Source organism: Haemaphysalis longicornis, unplaced genomic scaffold (genome assembly GCF_048455015.1).
Source record: "Haemaphysalis longicornis isolate Haplotype H1 unplaced genomic scaffold, Haemaphysalis longicornis Haplotype H1 scaffold_5, whole genome shotgun sequence".
Lineage (NCBI taxonomy): Eukaryota > Metazoa > Arthropoda > Arachnida > Ixodida > Ixodidae > Haemaphysalis > Haemaphysalis longicornis.
This window is the reverse complement of record NW_027526385.1, coordinates 175,242,615-175,258,932: the sequence shown is the minus strand read 5'-3', so window position 1 is coordinate 175,258,932 and position 16,318 is coordinate 175,242,615. Positions and strand designations below refer to the sequence as shown.

General features: G+C 44.3%; 1 protein-coding gene across 1 annotated transcript in view; it reads left to right on the top strand.

The window, feature by feature from the left end:
- The window catches only part of LOC144139514 (uncharacterized), a 29,067-nt gene extending 13,485 nt beyond the window's left edge, over nucleotides 1-15,582 (top strand). The window contains exons 4-6 of the mRNA XM_077671832.1: nucleotides 5,883-5,957; nucleotides 11,712-11,765; nucleotides 15,449-15,582. Of these exons, the coding sequence (XP_077527958.1) occupies nucleotides 5,883-5,957; nucleotides 11,712-11,765; nucleotides 15,449-15,547 (228 nt within the window). The 3' untranslated portion in view covers nucleotides 15,548-15,582. The remainder of the gene's footprint in view (nucleotides 1-5,882; nucleotides 5,958-11,711; nucleotides 11,766-15,448) is intronic.
- The last annotated feature ends 736 nt before the right edge of the window (nucleotides 15,583-16,318 follow it).

The following is a 16,318-nucleotide window of genomic DNA, read 5'->3' as shown; positions in this document are numbered from 1 at the left end:
CGTGAACGTGTGTTCCTTTCAAAATTTCGAGTAATTCATTTACAGATTACGTCCTTACTGCAGCGTCTGCTAACATATTCCATCGCTTTGTTGCTTTAGGAAAAAACTGTATTTAAAACAGTCATTACGAGTAGTCGGAGGCGGGATATACATGCTGTGGCGATTGCGAAAATATTCGTCGGGAGATTAGGGAAAGTAGTCATTTTTGTCAATTGTAACATGGCCATGAATTAAAAAAACGAAGCTTTAATTGGTCGTATTCAGTTCTGAATTCTAAAGAAGGGTGTCAGCTAGTTCACGTATCTAAGTGGGGGAGTGGCAGCGACGATATTTGTTAAAAATAAATCTTGCAGCAAGCCGTTGGATCTTGTGTAGTTTCGAATGACTTCAGGAAGTGTACGGGTCCCACACCATTTTTTAATATCCGATAATCGGTCGTATTAATGTTTTGTACGCTAAAGATTTCAGTTCGCGGGTGGTATTAAACACATTTCTTCGAAGTGACCACAATGCTTTTTTGACCTTTGCGCATACATAATCTACATGTTAATTCCAACGCACATCATGTGTAAGCTTCAAACCCAAGTACATAATTGCTGATGCCTTTCTCAGCGGCACACCTTCAATGCAATAAGCACAATCAATAACACTTCGTTTTCTAGTTATAGACATGTACACAGTTTTTGAATGTTCAATCAGCTGTCTCACCTTGCCAGCTTGTCGTCATCGATGTGGCTGGACCGTTGAGAACGTTATGTAATTCGCCTAGAATGAAAATACACGTCCTAAATAGTTTCAAGCTGTCAGGCAAGCGGAAACAAGACGATGTTTAAGAAAAACGGAGGCTGAAGGCAACAATTGTGGGGCACTGCGAACTGAAGTAACGCAGATGAACTTTTTACCGTTGATGTGTATAGAAATAAGAGCGTTTAGGAAAATATCGAATAAAATCAGATATTTACAGGGAGGTGAATGAAACTCAGGACCTGTAGGATGGCAGCGGGACTACTTTATCACATGCCATGCGAGCATGGTCCTGACACGTCGGGAGAGCACTCCAACTACAACCATAGATGACAGGTACTGAAACCCATCCTGAGTGCCAATTGGGATCCCAACCCCATATGCGCGTCGCTCACAAGTCACTCGCATATGGCGGCATACGGCCGTGATTACAATGACGTGCCGGGCAAGTAATGCCTTGCCTGAGTGATAGGCAGACATTCTGAACTTTCCCAAGACAACGCGACCATGCCCGCTTTAGGACGGGTATCTCAAGTCACTGTGTGACGTATAGAAATCTCACGGTACCACGATGGGGAACAATATGTTGTTTCACCGTAGCGAGGTAAGCCAAGCCAGCCGCAGGCGAGGCCCGAAGCTACGGGAGTAGAGGGGGGATTAAAAGAAATACGAACAGCGGAGCACGGAGCCCACAGCCTCCGACGCATGTCGCACCGTCTGGCTGCGCTGTCAGTAAACTGGGTGCATGCGTTGTTTTTTCAGAGCGTTTGAGTGTGTGGCCTGCTGTTACGGGAAATGCTTGATAAAGAAGTTACGCTGGTCATTTATTTTGATGATGATGGTTGGAGTTTAGTGGCGCAAGGACAACGAGGGCAAAGAGCGCCATAGAAGAACGGTCATTTATTTCGAGGCGTCTTTTTTTTTGCTCTGTCGCCACTAAGCATCTTGTTAACATTACGTTCAGGAGCCAAGCGTGCAGCAGGCTGGTTGCAGCTAGCATGCTGCCCCTCAACGGTCATCCTGCTCAGTGGCGACACACAGAGTGAAAAAACGCCTAAAAAAAACGAACGGCGTCGCTTCTTGATCAAGCGTTTTCCCGAAATATAGGCCACAGTCTCAAACGCTCTCGAAGGATTGTGCAGGTGCGCAGTTGACTGATTTTGCAGCCAGATGGTGCAGCATGCGTCGGAGGCTGTGCGCTCCGTTGTTCGCATTTTTTTTAAATCCCCCTGTACGTAACAAAACAGGAGGATAACCAGACCTGTATATCAGGCACGACCCCTAAAGGCACCTCTGAAATTTTGGCGACTGCAAATTTGGAGGACATCAGATGTTGCTGCGGCGAAATACTTCGGTGTAGTTTGAATTCGATCGGTCCTTGAAAGCATTAAACAGTGGATTACGCGTATGTCTTGTCACATGTAGGAGGTGCACACAAAGAGGTTCTTGCGCAAGGTTGACTTGAACTGTACAGACTTGCGCTTCTGTGATCGTTCCACGCGTTAATGTGCATCGAGGGAACCCCAAACAGATCGTAGGGTTTGCGCCTGTGTACTTTGAAGCAAGCCTAGTACGATAGTGGCAATGCAAGGACGATCGCCATATCCTAGAAAGTGGCTTCCGCAGGTCTAATCTGGAGCGGAACGATCTCCAGCGCTATCTACCAAGCTTGTCTAAATATCGCTCCACAAGTTTCTGGGCTCTACAAGACCCTGTCAGGTCAGAGACAGCTTTTGTCTCTCTGTACGCCCTTTCAGCACGGGGCCTAACACCGGGAAGCATTTGGTACAACGCATTTGCAGGATTACTTTGAGAGGAGCATGCGGCACTGCCTGGTGTCTCCCTGGTTGCCTGAACAATGCTCAGTTCAAAATGAGTCAATGAAGCCAAGCTATTACATGACAATTCAACAGAAGACTGGAAGACCTGCCAGTCAGTATAACGTTGAACCCATGTACGTGGTGAACCTTGGTACTAAGTCAACTGTACATATGTGGGCACGTGGTCACTTCCGTAGAAGCCCGAAGCAGCGCACCACGCGGCTTCGGACAAACTGCATCCAGATATAAGTGCGAGGTCGAGGCAGCTGCTGTAAGTTGCGCCCTGAAAAAATGTCGGCGAATCATCATTCAGAATGTCAAAATCATGATTTCGGATAAAGTTCGCGAGACGTCGCCCTCTTGTGGTGCTCACGATGCTTCCCCAGATCTCATGGTGCGTATTGAAATCACCTGCAATGATGTAAGGTCCACGGTAGTAGTCAATAATCCTGTCCAAGTGGTTATCATCGAATTGTGCACGGAGTGACACATATCCAGCTATCACTTGCAATGTGTTGGTCTTACAATGCACCGTGACAGCAACATAGTCATTGCTGTTGTGGGCCGGAACTTGGTGCGTAACGTAGGTTAAGTCACAGTGAATGCACACTAACATTCTGCAGGAACTTCTACTCGCATCCGACGAAAATTGTTCACATCCCGATAAACGAAATTACGTGATACTTGGCTCACATATTACAGGAGTAGGAAAGGGATTCTTCAGCACTCTTTGCTTGAAATCTTCCTAACTACCTTTCAGACATCGAGCATTCAATGGGGAAATGAAGGAATTGGGAATTCTTTCTTGCAGGGTCGGTGGTTGCAACATCAGGGCCATTTTGCTTGTTGTTGGTTGAACGACGCCAAAAAGGGCTCCACAGCACCCAGGATTTGCACAGCTGTCTGCGTAACTGGTGTTTTGACGCCGAATAACAAACGAAGGGCAGCTATGAGCTGCTTCAACATCGCCTTGATTTGCTCATCGGTAGTCGAGACTTGTCCCCTATCCTTGAACGTATTCGATTGCTCCTTCGTTTGATTGGGTTGCGTATGACGCTCTTTCAGGACTCGAGAGTATAGTTTTCCTTTATGTTTCATTGCTTGTAGTAGCCGAGGTGGCTCTTTTGGGGATTCAGTCGCGTTGGGAGGAAGTGGCAACACAGGTGACGCTGGGCAGTGTATTTCTCTTGGTCGGTGCCTTACTTGTACTGGGTCTTGTGCGGACTCAGTCGCATTTGGAGGACCTGGCAGCTGAGGTGACGATGAGCATGGCGAACCTTGTGCACTGCCACACTTTCAGATTCCAAAAACGGCAATGCTGGAAAGTGCTGCTCATCGGATGGCTTTGAAGCTTGTGGTGGAGACTCAGGCCCAGAAAGGAACGCCTTCCCTTGATGTAATGCGCTCACGCAAAACGGGCATCCACTCTAGCTGGCTATGTGATCACCGCCACGATTTGCACAGGGAACTTCTCTCTTGTACTTCATAAAGTCATGTGGGCCTCAGCAACCGGAAGCGCTGATTACCTCTGCACGATGTCACGACATATCCGTAGCATTGACACTTGAAACAGCCTGGATGTGACTTCGTGTAGTCGGCAACGAGGTGCCTTGTAAAGCCCAAATTGAGTTTCCCCCGGGCGTTCGGAATTCAGCGGAAACGTTAGTACAACCACGTCGATCGGAACAACTGGCCACTTGTGTGGTGAAGAGGCATTTCGCCGCACAACACGCCTTGCGTGGGTGACCCACTGCGGCTTGGGGTAAGTTAGGAGCTCCTCTTCTGTGTGCCACTCGGGATCGCCTCAGATAATACGTGTGTTCTGCACATAGGAATAAGGCACACGGGCACATACAGCAACTCAATTGAGCCGGCTGCATCGCAAAAGTATGTCCACTTCTTCCTCTGTGGTCATGTCGAGTAGCAAGCCACCTTGAGCTGTAAACCGACTGCTTCTTTGTGCCTTGCCGAGGAAAGACGAGACGGCAGAGGATTGGGTGATTGGGTTCTCGCGCCTCAAATCTTTTCCCTTTGCCACCGGAGACGACAATACGGGTATGCCAACAGTGGTCCACTTGCAATGACTCGCGACCTTGAATCCCTCCTGATCCATGTCAGCCCAGCATCTCCGTAGTATTCTCTCCTTCTTCAGTAGCTGTAACTTGTTCACATGACGGAGCACCGAGAGTGGAGTCATCGACGTCGCCTTGATTGGGTCGCTTACACGGTTGTTCCACCGATGCGGCTTCGGAACTCTTTTCTTCTATAGTACCGCTTCCCGCTGCCGCCAAGGCAGCAGCCATGCTGCAACCACCGCTGACCTCGCTTGATTTCTGGGAGCTTCTCAAGACAGTTCATTCCGATGAAGTCCCTTGCGACTCATAAGGACTATATCTCCGTGAGGAGGCCGACGTTCCATGCAGAAATCTTGGTGTTTTGTTACCGTTCAGGAAAATTGCTAGCCATCTCGACTGGTACTTTAAGGAACTTTTACGAACTTGGTGAGTTGTGTTCTGGGACTTCCTAAAGGCGGGAGTACTCTAATGATAAAAGGAAAAGTTCGAGGATGAAGAATTGCAAGACGAAAGAAGCGGGCACAAGGCCAATATCCCGTACGCGAGTATACGCCGTAAGAGAAGGGCGTCTGGAAGAAGAGCATGGAAAAAGAAGAGGACGACGTAGGAACGTGGGGAGCTAGACCGGCTGGAGATAAGCGCCGGTCATCGAATGTTAGCTGAACTTTCCCCGTGGGCCGTTCTGCCCTTTAGACCAGCCATGCTTATTGTCTTCATTTGGATTCACTATTTCTCTTGCTTCCCGATGGTATTTTTTAACTTTTAATTTCTGTTACCTGATCACTCTTTATGGCACTCTTTGCCCCAGTTGGCGTTGCTCCATCAAAATCCCACTATCATCATTGAGGAAATCGTGCCCGTTTAAACTAAAAAACAAAACAGTAGACAAGCATTGCCAACAAACTGCTCATCCATAGTCACCCTTTACTTCTTTGTTGCTGCTAGCGAATGTATACACCCCCTCCCTCAAAAAAGCGGGTATTGCAGCTGAAGGTCAAGTTTACACACGTTTTTAGACATTTCGCCTCTGTCTGCTCGAAAAGCCTCTGTTTATTTCTGTATTCTCTTAGCTCATGCGGATATCGACGAATTTATAAAATATGGCCGTTCATATTCATGGTATATACTTCACATGAATAAGAATTACCCGTTTCCCATAATTGCTGTTTAAAGAAGTTCTTTCTGACTGCGCTATTGCGCTATGCAGTTTTATATTGCGCCTCTATTTCTATCTTTTTGTTAGAACACGACTGCTTTTCAAGCGTCCGTCCGAGACTGCATGACGAACGAGGTGCTGGTGTTGAATGCAGTAAAACCGGTAAGCCGTCATAGCCATATTGATTTTGTAAACGGTTGCTGGTAATTAGTGAACAAAAAGCGAAGCGAATGCAATGTAAATGACAAAACTACGGTATTAGGTGTGTCCAAACAGCATGCCGTTGCATTCAGTTCGACGCCTCTGATATTAGAAAAAAATTATTGGGTATTTTCTGATATTTTGATGTGACTAGCTGACCACCCGAATTTTCGCAATGGTAATTTGACAGCCGAAACTAGGGTTTCTACTAAACGGCCGCATGTCTCCGAAGCAGTGCAGTTAAAAGAGTCCAGCGGAATTCACAATCAATGTGTCCATGACCAAATGAGCAATGCTGCTGTACATGCATTCAAGTGTGTTTTAGCAGCGTAGCTATTTAGGCTTATAGTTGCACCGTGGAGCGCAGCCATAAGATATCTTAATCAGCCAAGTGAAAATCTGAGGCCAAGAAGTGCGAGCGGAAGCAACGAGTGGGCAAGGAGCCGAACAGGCGCTGGGAGTACGCGCCTCAAGAAGAAAAAAAAACGTTGTTAGGGAAATCCCGGCAATAGAACCCGGGACCTTCTGTTGTGAAACCGGCAACCTAGCAACTGTGCCCCCACAAAGGCCGGAGGAGTACGGGCTTAACAGCGGCGGGGAACAAAACATGCGCAGCCGATTCGAAAAAAAAGCATGGTGTTGGCGCGCATTGCGCAAGGCCTACAAGAAACAAACAGCCAAATGGGCATTTTTGCAAGTATTAATGCGGAATGGGTTAACTTTGTAATAAATTGAACGACATTGAATTGAAAAACCTTTATTTCTCGTCTCAGCGCAAGTAGAATGGCACTAACGGCACAGGAGGCCTCAAGGAGGTCCTCTGCCCCTACACGCAATGTGAGCAATGTGTATCTCAGTACATTTGTCCATCTATACAATCGAACAGAGCAAACTGTTTTCAGAGGTAGCGGGAAAAAAATGATAAAGCAACAAGAGGCGTAAATTAAACATTAGGTGAGAAAAGAAACAATAATGACAGCATTGAAGTTCCGAGAACGCTGAGTGAGCGAAAAATAAAGAAAAATGATTTTTCTCCGTATATCAATACTCACGCTTATACACAATTCGAGACAGAAGAAAAACGGGCTGAAATACTAACTACAAGATAAAAGACTGGAATATAAAAAAATTAGGTGTCTCCAAAAGTACCTTTTTATAGTCAGAGCTAGGGACAGCGTAACCCTACTTTGGAATGCGCGGTGTCGAAAAAAGCTGGCAAAAATCACGTGGTGTCGTAAACAGTAAGAAACCAAAACACGCTAAAACTCTAAGCAGTTCAAGAAACCAAACATTGTCCCGAAGCCATTGCTGTTTTACCTAATTTTTGAATAATTTTTCAGAAACGTTGAAAAATGCAACTTTTCCAATTTTGTTTAATTTAAAAGTTATCGTTTAATTGTGTACTTAAGTAAGGAAGTTTGTTTTCCGTATATTTTCTTTGTTTTTGGTGATTGTCGGCAGCTACGCCGAAGAAAAAAACGAGAAATAGTGCTGGTTATGGTATTTTGCATTTTACGGTTATGTATGCTGCAAAATAGCTTCAAATAATATATCCTGTGAGCTCGAAGCAAAGAAAAGCGCTCAAACAACGGAGCCGTTCCCAGATCCGCACGGTGGCCATGGTAAGTGAAATATATGCGAAGCATCCCTGTTTGTAGAGAGTTAATTTGGAGTAGTTTGCTATTTTTGTTTTCCCAACACCGGTGCGCCGTAGTTGAGTTTAGAGTAGAAAAGTGTAGTATATAAATAATTCATCACGCTAAGTGGTACCAACTATGCAGTTCTAAATATTACGCTGACACATTTAGACAATGCGCTGTTTTACAAAGTCATGTGTTGAGTCTACGCGAGATTTTCTTCAAACCAGACGCTCAAGAAGTTTTCTTTCTTCACTTTCGTTATTGTGACTCCATTAAAATTGATAGAGGGTTTCTTTTGTACATCCAAGAGCAGAGGTTTACGGACCACGAAAGAAGCAATGTTGAGTTATTTCTCTGCTGCACGGCAGACCGGAGTACTATGTGCTCTAGTTTTCATTAGTTCGGTACTTTTACGTCATCTCGAATGCATTCGACAGTTTGTCCGGCTTGTATAGGAAGGGAAATTACCTAAAATTGCATTTCTCTGGTCCGTAAAATTTGTATCGTTGGTGTACGTTCTTGTTACGTGGTCTAAATAAAATGTAAATGGTCCTTTTTACGTTTGACTGCAGCTACTTTGAGAATAGGCATTTGGACAAATGCTAAAAGTGTTTGTTAACCTCCTAGTTTAGTTCAGTTGCATCAAACGAAACAAAAACGAAACGAACAAGCGAAAACGATAAGGGGCAGAAAAATAAACTAACAATGAATTTAGGCCCCCATAATGTGGAAAACCTACTTTATCTTGCCTTCCCAGACCGCAGTGCTAGAAGAAGGCTAGTGAAAGGCACATTTGTAGTTACCACACCTGTCACAAAAACGATCAGCATAACCAAAAGATAAACACGTAATTATCACACCGCAAACTTTCACGTTATTAGCGCGGAACTTTTTATCTGTATTGTCCCTTGCATCAATTTTATGAAACTGGTTCAAAACAACTGGAACTATTTCAAATACAATGCGCATGGGCTGATCACCAAACAAAACACATGTGTTGCAGCGTTTCCGTTCTAACCGAAAAGCACCAGGTTACAAAACCCACCTTAAACGGCTGTCTAATCGTAAAAGAACGTTTGTTCAGGGCAGCTAAGCGCTTTCCGACCATACAGGAGTGGGCTTCCTGTAAGCTTGCTAACAATGCTTGCATCGACAAAGTAAAACGTGCAATAAAAACAGTTATCTTGAACACACATTATGTTCAACATACATTTTGTACACCGTATTTACTCGCATAATGATCGCACCCCTGAAGTGTGTCGCCAAAATTCGATTTTGTTCTATTTCCCGCTCAATGATTGCACCCCGAACTTGCTGGAGCCATACGTCGAACGTGTGCCAAATCTAGCCAATTCGGGGACGTCTTTTTTTTTCTCTACGCTCGTTTTGTCATTTTTTTCCTGTCCCGCTTGTGTGCACAGTTTGAAGTTTCAAAATGAGAGGTCGTGATTGAATGATAAATAATTAGTAAAAATGTCTGTGTGCTGTTCATGTGAGGTGTGTTTTTATTACAAAGGTAAGCCATATTTACCCTTCATTTTTAATTATGTTCATGAGACCTATCATAAAATTATTGACCCGAAACTTGTTGCCTTTCCTGTGCTCAAATATTTTTCCCAAAAAATTTACCCCGCGTAATGATCGCACCACTAAATTTGCATTAATGTTTTTTTGAAAAATAGTACGATCATTACGCGAGTAAATACGGTATTCATATTTATATATGTATCGTATAGCTGCCACGATAGCTGCCATTAATCAGAGTAATTTTTACATCACACTAATACCATACAGACTTAGATTACTTTTCTTAAATGCCTTCAGGTCGAGCATTTGGAAAAAAACATGTTTTAAGCAGCGAGGTTGCATGCACATAATTAGGCTGTACTCGCGGGACATCATAGGAGCGATACAAAAAAGGCGCAACACGCTCAAAAATGCAGGGGCCGTGATTGCACAAAAAGACTGCAACTAAATAAACGCGAGGTAAGTGATCTATACATATGGGCCGCACTTGCAGGCGCAACGGAAGTGCGGGTACACCTCTGAACAGCATGAAACCAAATGGAGACGAAAACAATGTTCACAAAAAGGTAATGAAATGAACAGGACACAGGTGTCGGCAGGTACGTACAGTAGCTGAGTCTGATGCTGTCACCACGCGCATTAACTTTATCATCCTAATACGACTAGACAATGCAATTCTTCGCCCGGGCAAAAGACTCCGCTCCCGCTGTTTAATAATTTTTTTAAAGATTTACCCCGCATCTGTTCGAGCTTTTGTTTGTCTTTGTGTCCTTTGTTGCGTTCGTATGATTGCTCATTCGCTTGGTATAGAAGTCTACGCTTACAGCTGTTGTGTTGCTGACTTCCGTTTATTGAACTGTAATGCACGCCCCCCCTATGTCCCCTCTGACATCTGCCTTTTCTGCCTGGGCCTTTTTTGAACTTTATGTACATTTCGTTTCTTTGTCATTGCTCACGGAGTAGCGCAGAACATTTGCAAACTTCGTTTATTGCCTGTACGCAACTTACGACACCTGCCTGTCGTTCATTGCCCTTTAGTGCACAAGTTTTCTCTTCCTATAACGCCACATTGTTCAGAGCAGGCAGCCCACTTCAGTTGCGCGTGCACGTGCGGCTCATACGCAGCTGGGTGTGTGGTTGCGAACTTGGTACATGGTTCAACAAAACAGCACAAAACACGGGACATAGAAACGAAAACACCTACAGCAGCACTTTTGCCTGGCTTTTCTTCCCTCTGTCCTACGATTCGCGGTGTTTTATTCCAAGATATGTCTCATATTTTTTGGTCACCTGCTTATGGTTTAGTTGCCCTCTTTCCGTGCTATCAGAAAGCTTGCAGTTTGGAGTCAGCTCTTTCTGTCTTATTTTCTCTCCACGCCGTTTCTTCGCCCAAGATTTCTTACATGCTAAACCCTTCCTGTCAATATTTCTTTCCTCTCCACCGTTTGACGGGAATGAGTCTAAGGACTCTAATCTCAGGCTCTATGTCAGTAATTTGTTGTACACCTTGCTCTGATGAAAGCAAGTCATTTTTCCACCACGTGAGTAAACATCCTTGTTGATGTTCTCGCGTGTGAGCTATAATTTACTAATACAATAGCTCCCGCGCTTTCGGTTTTTCCTTTTTTATTTAGTCATATTGTGAGAACTGGTACGCACTCCACCCGGATTTTCGGTTCCACTTCTGCTACATACTCGCCCTTATTCTATCGACTGGTATATATATATATATATATATATATATATATATATATATATATATATATATATATATATATATATATATATATATATATATATATGTATGTATATATATACAAGAAACGAAAACTTTGAACAATGTAAAAGCAGGATTGTTGCCAACGTGTCAGCAAAGAGACTTGCTGAAGTCGGAGTGGCGCTGGCTACCACCTTAAGCCCAGGAAAAAATTACAATGACATAAATACCTCAGAAAGTGGAGGGTGAAAATAGCCCCGCCGGTAGCGTAGTGGTCATTGCACCAGACCGGTATTCTTGAGGTTGTGGGTTCGGGTCCCACCTGGCGGGCATTTTTTCTACACTTTCTTTGCGAATTGTCTATCTGTTTCAATGACCTACAATATCCTCCCCTTCGCGTTCCGAGGTGTTGTTCACTGCCAACCCTTTTTTCTATCTTTTCTACCTGTTTAATCTCTCACCCATCGCTAGAAATATCAAAAAACAACCAACTACCGTTGGTTGTGTTACAACTACCGCTGGTTGCTAACCAACCACCGTTTCTTAACAACCACAACAGCGGCCGCCAAAGTGCTGCGCTCTAAAACTCTGGGTCTTGGTATACTGAAACACATTTGTTTTGGCACATTTGAGCACATTTGCGCCTGTGCGCTATAAGGTCCCCGGGAACCAGTTGACAACCAAAAGCCGAATAAACTAAATCCGAGCGTTCTAAAACATGTTGTGAAAAAGGGTCAGTGGTATTTACAAGGTTGTGGACTGCAGTTTTTTTTTCACGCGGTGCCTATTTCTATTTGTCGCCAACGATCGCTCGATTTCTCTTTCCCACAGGAAATTTACGAATCCATGGCCGTTGGAGTCGAAACTTTCGTAAACGATACAAAGGTACGCCTTAAACTGCGTATATTTGTGCTTGTCTTCGGTTGGCGCATCATTTTTCGCTTGCACAACTGGGTTTTCACGTTAATTTTCGTGTTAAGAAACTTTTCCTGCTGTGCAGGGAGGGGTGTCATCAGTTTTAAATATAGAAGCTTTGTTCGAGCTTTCCCCTCACAACTGTTGTACAACACGCGCAATACAACCCCGAGGGCTCAGTGGCTAAGGCATTGCATTGCTGAGTGAAAGGACGTGAGTTCAATCCCGGTTACGGTCCCTGCCTTTATCATGGACGCGAAAAGCAAGAACGCGCGTGTGTCAATATTTCGGCACACGGTGAAGGTTCCCAGGGGGCCAAAATTAATCCTTTCACCTGCTCTACGGCGCGCCTTATAGCCCAGATGTTGCCTCGGCGCGCGAAACGCGGACAATCAACACGAAAGAACACCTGCACGTGTTGTCAGTAATAAACGCTAAATTCAATTGAATTGTAAACAAATAATTCAGTTCAATACATAAAACTCTGCTTACAAAGTGCATACTGCTCAGTGAATAAATGGCTGCTATGCGTCACCATCAAATACCATGCGTGCCTAATTGTAACTTTAGTGGCAATATATACAACAGTACAGGTAGCATTTTTGTCATTTGTAAACTCATTCATACCAACAGAAATATTAGCGTGATTAGCCACTACTTTATGTAGATTGAGTAAAAACAGCGCCTCTGTGCGACATCTCGGAATAGTCCAAAGTTTCCCAGTGGTCGATATTGTTCCGGAGCCCTTCACTACGGTGGCCTCACAGCCGAGGTGTACTGTGAGCAAGGAAAATAACGGAATTTGAACTTCACACATAGGTACTCTCTATATTTTCCCCTGATGCCTCCTTGTTTCTTCTGTCTACAATTTTCGGAGAAATTTAAATTTCAAGTCTCTCTCGGCGCGAGCAACTTTTCAAAAGATTGCTATACGGTGTTTAGCCTCGCATGCGTGCAAGAAGTGTGCGACAAGCCCGTTTCTCCCCGCAAATATAATGAGTGGAGCTCTTTGAATAATGAAGTGCATTAACTTGCGTATTATTTTAGTATGACATAATATTTTCTATTTTATTTATAAACAAAACTTTGATAAGCTATGTCGCAACGGGATGTGTGTTTCTAGCTGTGAACACGTTATGATGTTCTAGTGATATGTTATTGCCCCAGACGGATCGGTCCTCTTAAGGGAGTTGATATTTTTGAAATTTAACGATCCGTTAAACCCTGAATGACATTTAATTAGTTTCGAATTCATACAAAATACTTCGCAAAATTGTGTGCAAAACCGCAACAAATTACTTCGTGTGGCTCTACATGGAGTGGCTCGTCAAATATAAAAAACATACTGGGCACGTGGCTACACAAGAAGCAGGAACAAAACACAGGGCACTACACGTGCGTTCACAACAAACTTCGATCGAGGCCGAGGTAACGAAGGCTTTTCTGTAAGCCTATATTGGCGGTGCGATGTTTGAGTGGCGCCCACTGGCTCTAACATTGGCTTAGAGACCCGCTCCGCTGTCTGCTAAACTCCGCTTGGGAGCGGCATCAGCGCCTGAGCTAGAAATTGCCAGCTTTGATGCTTTAGTGCATCAAGAAGCATATTTCTAGTATTTCGGGCACTTTCACCAGCTTCTGACACATACATTTAAGCTGTATAACCCACAAGTGTGCAACATATCATAAAAACAGAGAGAACAACTGTCCTCAGAGCATCGGTCAGAAAATCGAGTGTAACTTGTCTTTTCTAGCTTATACACGAGGTTCAGCAAACAGATCTCCTCGATAAGTATTCAAAAGGGCTTCCCTAGATTATTTTTGAGATGCTCTTATGAAGACTGAACAGTCTAATGCTGTGTGCCAAACAGAGGGCCCCTACACGCGCATTGCATAGCAGGAAATAAAGCGGCAGTCTTTTTTTTTCGTTGTTGACTTGTATCAGGTTGATCTTTTTTTACTATGCCCAAAGCAATAATTTTTCCGCACCGTCACAAACGTCTTATTAGCAGGCTTTGGGATGTTTGGGAGGATCACAAAGATCGTGTGTATATTTTCTTCAGGCTGTATGGCATACATTCCCTTCTTTACAAATTCACTTTTGTTATGGCTGCGTGCAATATGATGCATATTCGCAGCGTACGTTGTTTATTCACATGCAAATAGAATGAGAAGGTTAGTGCTAAGCCACCGCGATCGCGCTCCAGACAACGCACGTTGTCCAGAGTACTCGAATGCGGCTTTTAATCATCGTTATCATAATAAGCTGACTCTCAACCCATACGAGTATGACATGATTCCGGTCCTAAATGTGTGATATACTAGCTAACAAACGCAATAAATAGTATACGTGCATATATTACAAGAATCGAAACCGATGAATGTTTTCAAACAGCTCTCCATTGGTTGCCACCCCTTCCAGGCGTAGAGAACAAACCCTCGTCTACTCGGAATGGCGTTTTATGAATCGAAGAAAATTACAATTATTCTCTTGTCCTGGCCGGATGACCCGGTCCACTAATCAGTTGGATTTTCCTGTTAAATAAAGTTTTCTCCTCCTCCTTCTCCTTCTCTTGAGCGCAGTTTTCCTGTGACGCATACCTGAATATTAGAGAGATAAGGCTGTGGGAAATGTACCAAATTTCTCTCCAGGCCTGAACAAACATAGTGGTACTGTATCTTTACCGTAGACGTTACTCGTTTTGCTCAGTAAACCTCCATACTGGTTAGAAGCCAGGTATGAAAGCAGCACGCCCCTATATACACACAGTGGGTTATTTGGAACTCAACCTACAGTTTTTGCAACCCTATCGGTATACTTTCATGCTATTACAAAGTAAAGTAATGTGATATAATACTTCACATAGTGACGAGGTTACAAAAACTGTTTTCCCTTAGATATGATTACCGGGAATAGTAATGCCTTCTGCCAAATCCGACAGCCCCGAAGGCCTGGTATTGCTTTTGGTACTACATTTTCGCTGTTGTCGGATACTAGCAGCTGGCGGCTCCCTTTGTTCTAAAGATTGTTGAACACTGAAGCTGGCGCTTACTCCGACACTTCGCGCTCCGCGCAGGGCCGGCTTCGCAAAAACTGGGGCGGCGCCGGCAAGGCTTCTTCCGGAGCGGTGTAGAAAACTATATTTTACATAGCGTTTTGAGCTGGTGTATGCGCTTTAAAGCGCTTTAATATGATAAAAAAGTTACGCACACGCAAAATCAGGTGCGGACAAGTATCAGACGTCAACCGAGCGCAAGAAAAGAGCAGGGAGAGCGAGCCCGAGTGAAGCAGACGACAAATGCGAGAGTACCTAGCTGGCGGCACAAAGGCGTGCTTCGCAGCGCCACCCGTGGTCGCCAATACGTTGTCACACGCCAATACGCCAATAACGCCAATACGTGGTCACGCGCAGTACCATAGCGACGTTTGATTCATTCTGTAAAGTTAACAAGCGCACACGGAACGAGGGAAAGAACGAAGAAACGCAAACAAAAGCTAATCGAAGTCACGTGTGTTCCTTCTTTCTGTACCTCGTTCCAGGGAGCTCTTTAACCTTCCAATTTAGCAACTAGCTTAACATTTTCAGTTGCTTTGCATTCAAATCAAGCTTTTCTTTCTTTCCGCATGCTCTCGGCGACTCGTACCATGGTGGCAGGCGTGCTTGGAGGGAGACCTGTTTCCCACCGACATTCGAGTTGTTTTGGCCGCGGTGAGGTATTTGCGACAGGTTGTCTTCCTTGGACCGAGAAAGTAAACGAAGTGAGAGTAACGGCAGCTTTTTTCTTTGAAGTCATGTTTATGTCGAATAAAGCATAATGACAACAACTCTCCTGTGCTTTCATTATTGTGCACTACCAACAGTACCCTATTGACAGTTTGTCAGTGAATTGTTTAAACTAGGACAAAAGTCCGCGAATAAATACTGCCGCTCGAACGTCAAAACTGCGCGTACTAAGGGTCTGCACACTATAGTCTGCATTTTGATCCCAAACGCCACATCTGCGAACGTAGCGACGAGTAAATTTATCGTGTTAGAAATTGAAAACGGCAAGTCAGATACCCCGACTGCCTGTTGATACACCAAAGAGTGCGAATCACATGAAAAAAAAAAACGTGAGCTGCCCGAAATGCTTCTGTCCACATGATGTCTGCGCCATGACCCGGTCGCGCCTGTCTTGCCCTAAGTTATGTGGGGGCCGAAAATAAGCTGTGGATGAAACTCCCTGAAAAGGTCCTTCATGTAGAGGGGTAGGGAAGTTTGTTGAAGGTATGTGGGACACGAGAGTATGCTATCTATATGGTAGATGTGAATGGGGGTGAGAGGAGGGGAGGTTTATCCTTGTAGAACCATAGATTGGGCTCAGACCTTAACTATGTAAAACTAACACCATATGCATTGTAATTACTAGTATAAAGAAGGTGGAAATGAATTTTTGGTGTAATCCAAGGTAATAGAAGGGTTTAACGTGCACATTTTTGTTCATTATGGTTGGCAACTGTAAGTTCTTCATTGCACGTCAACGGT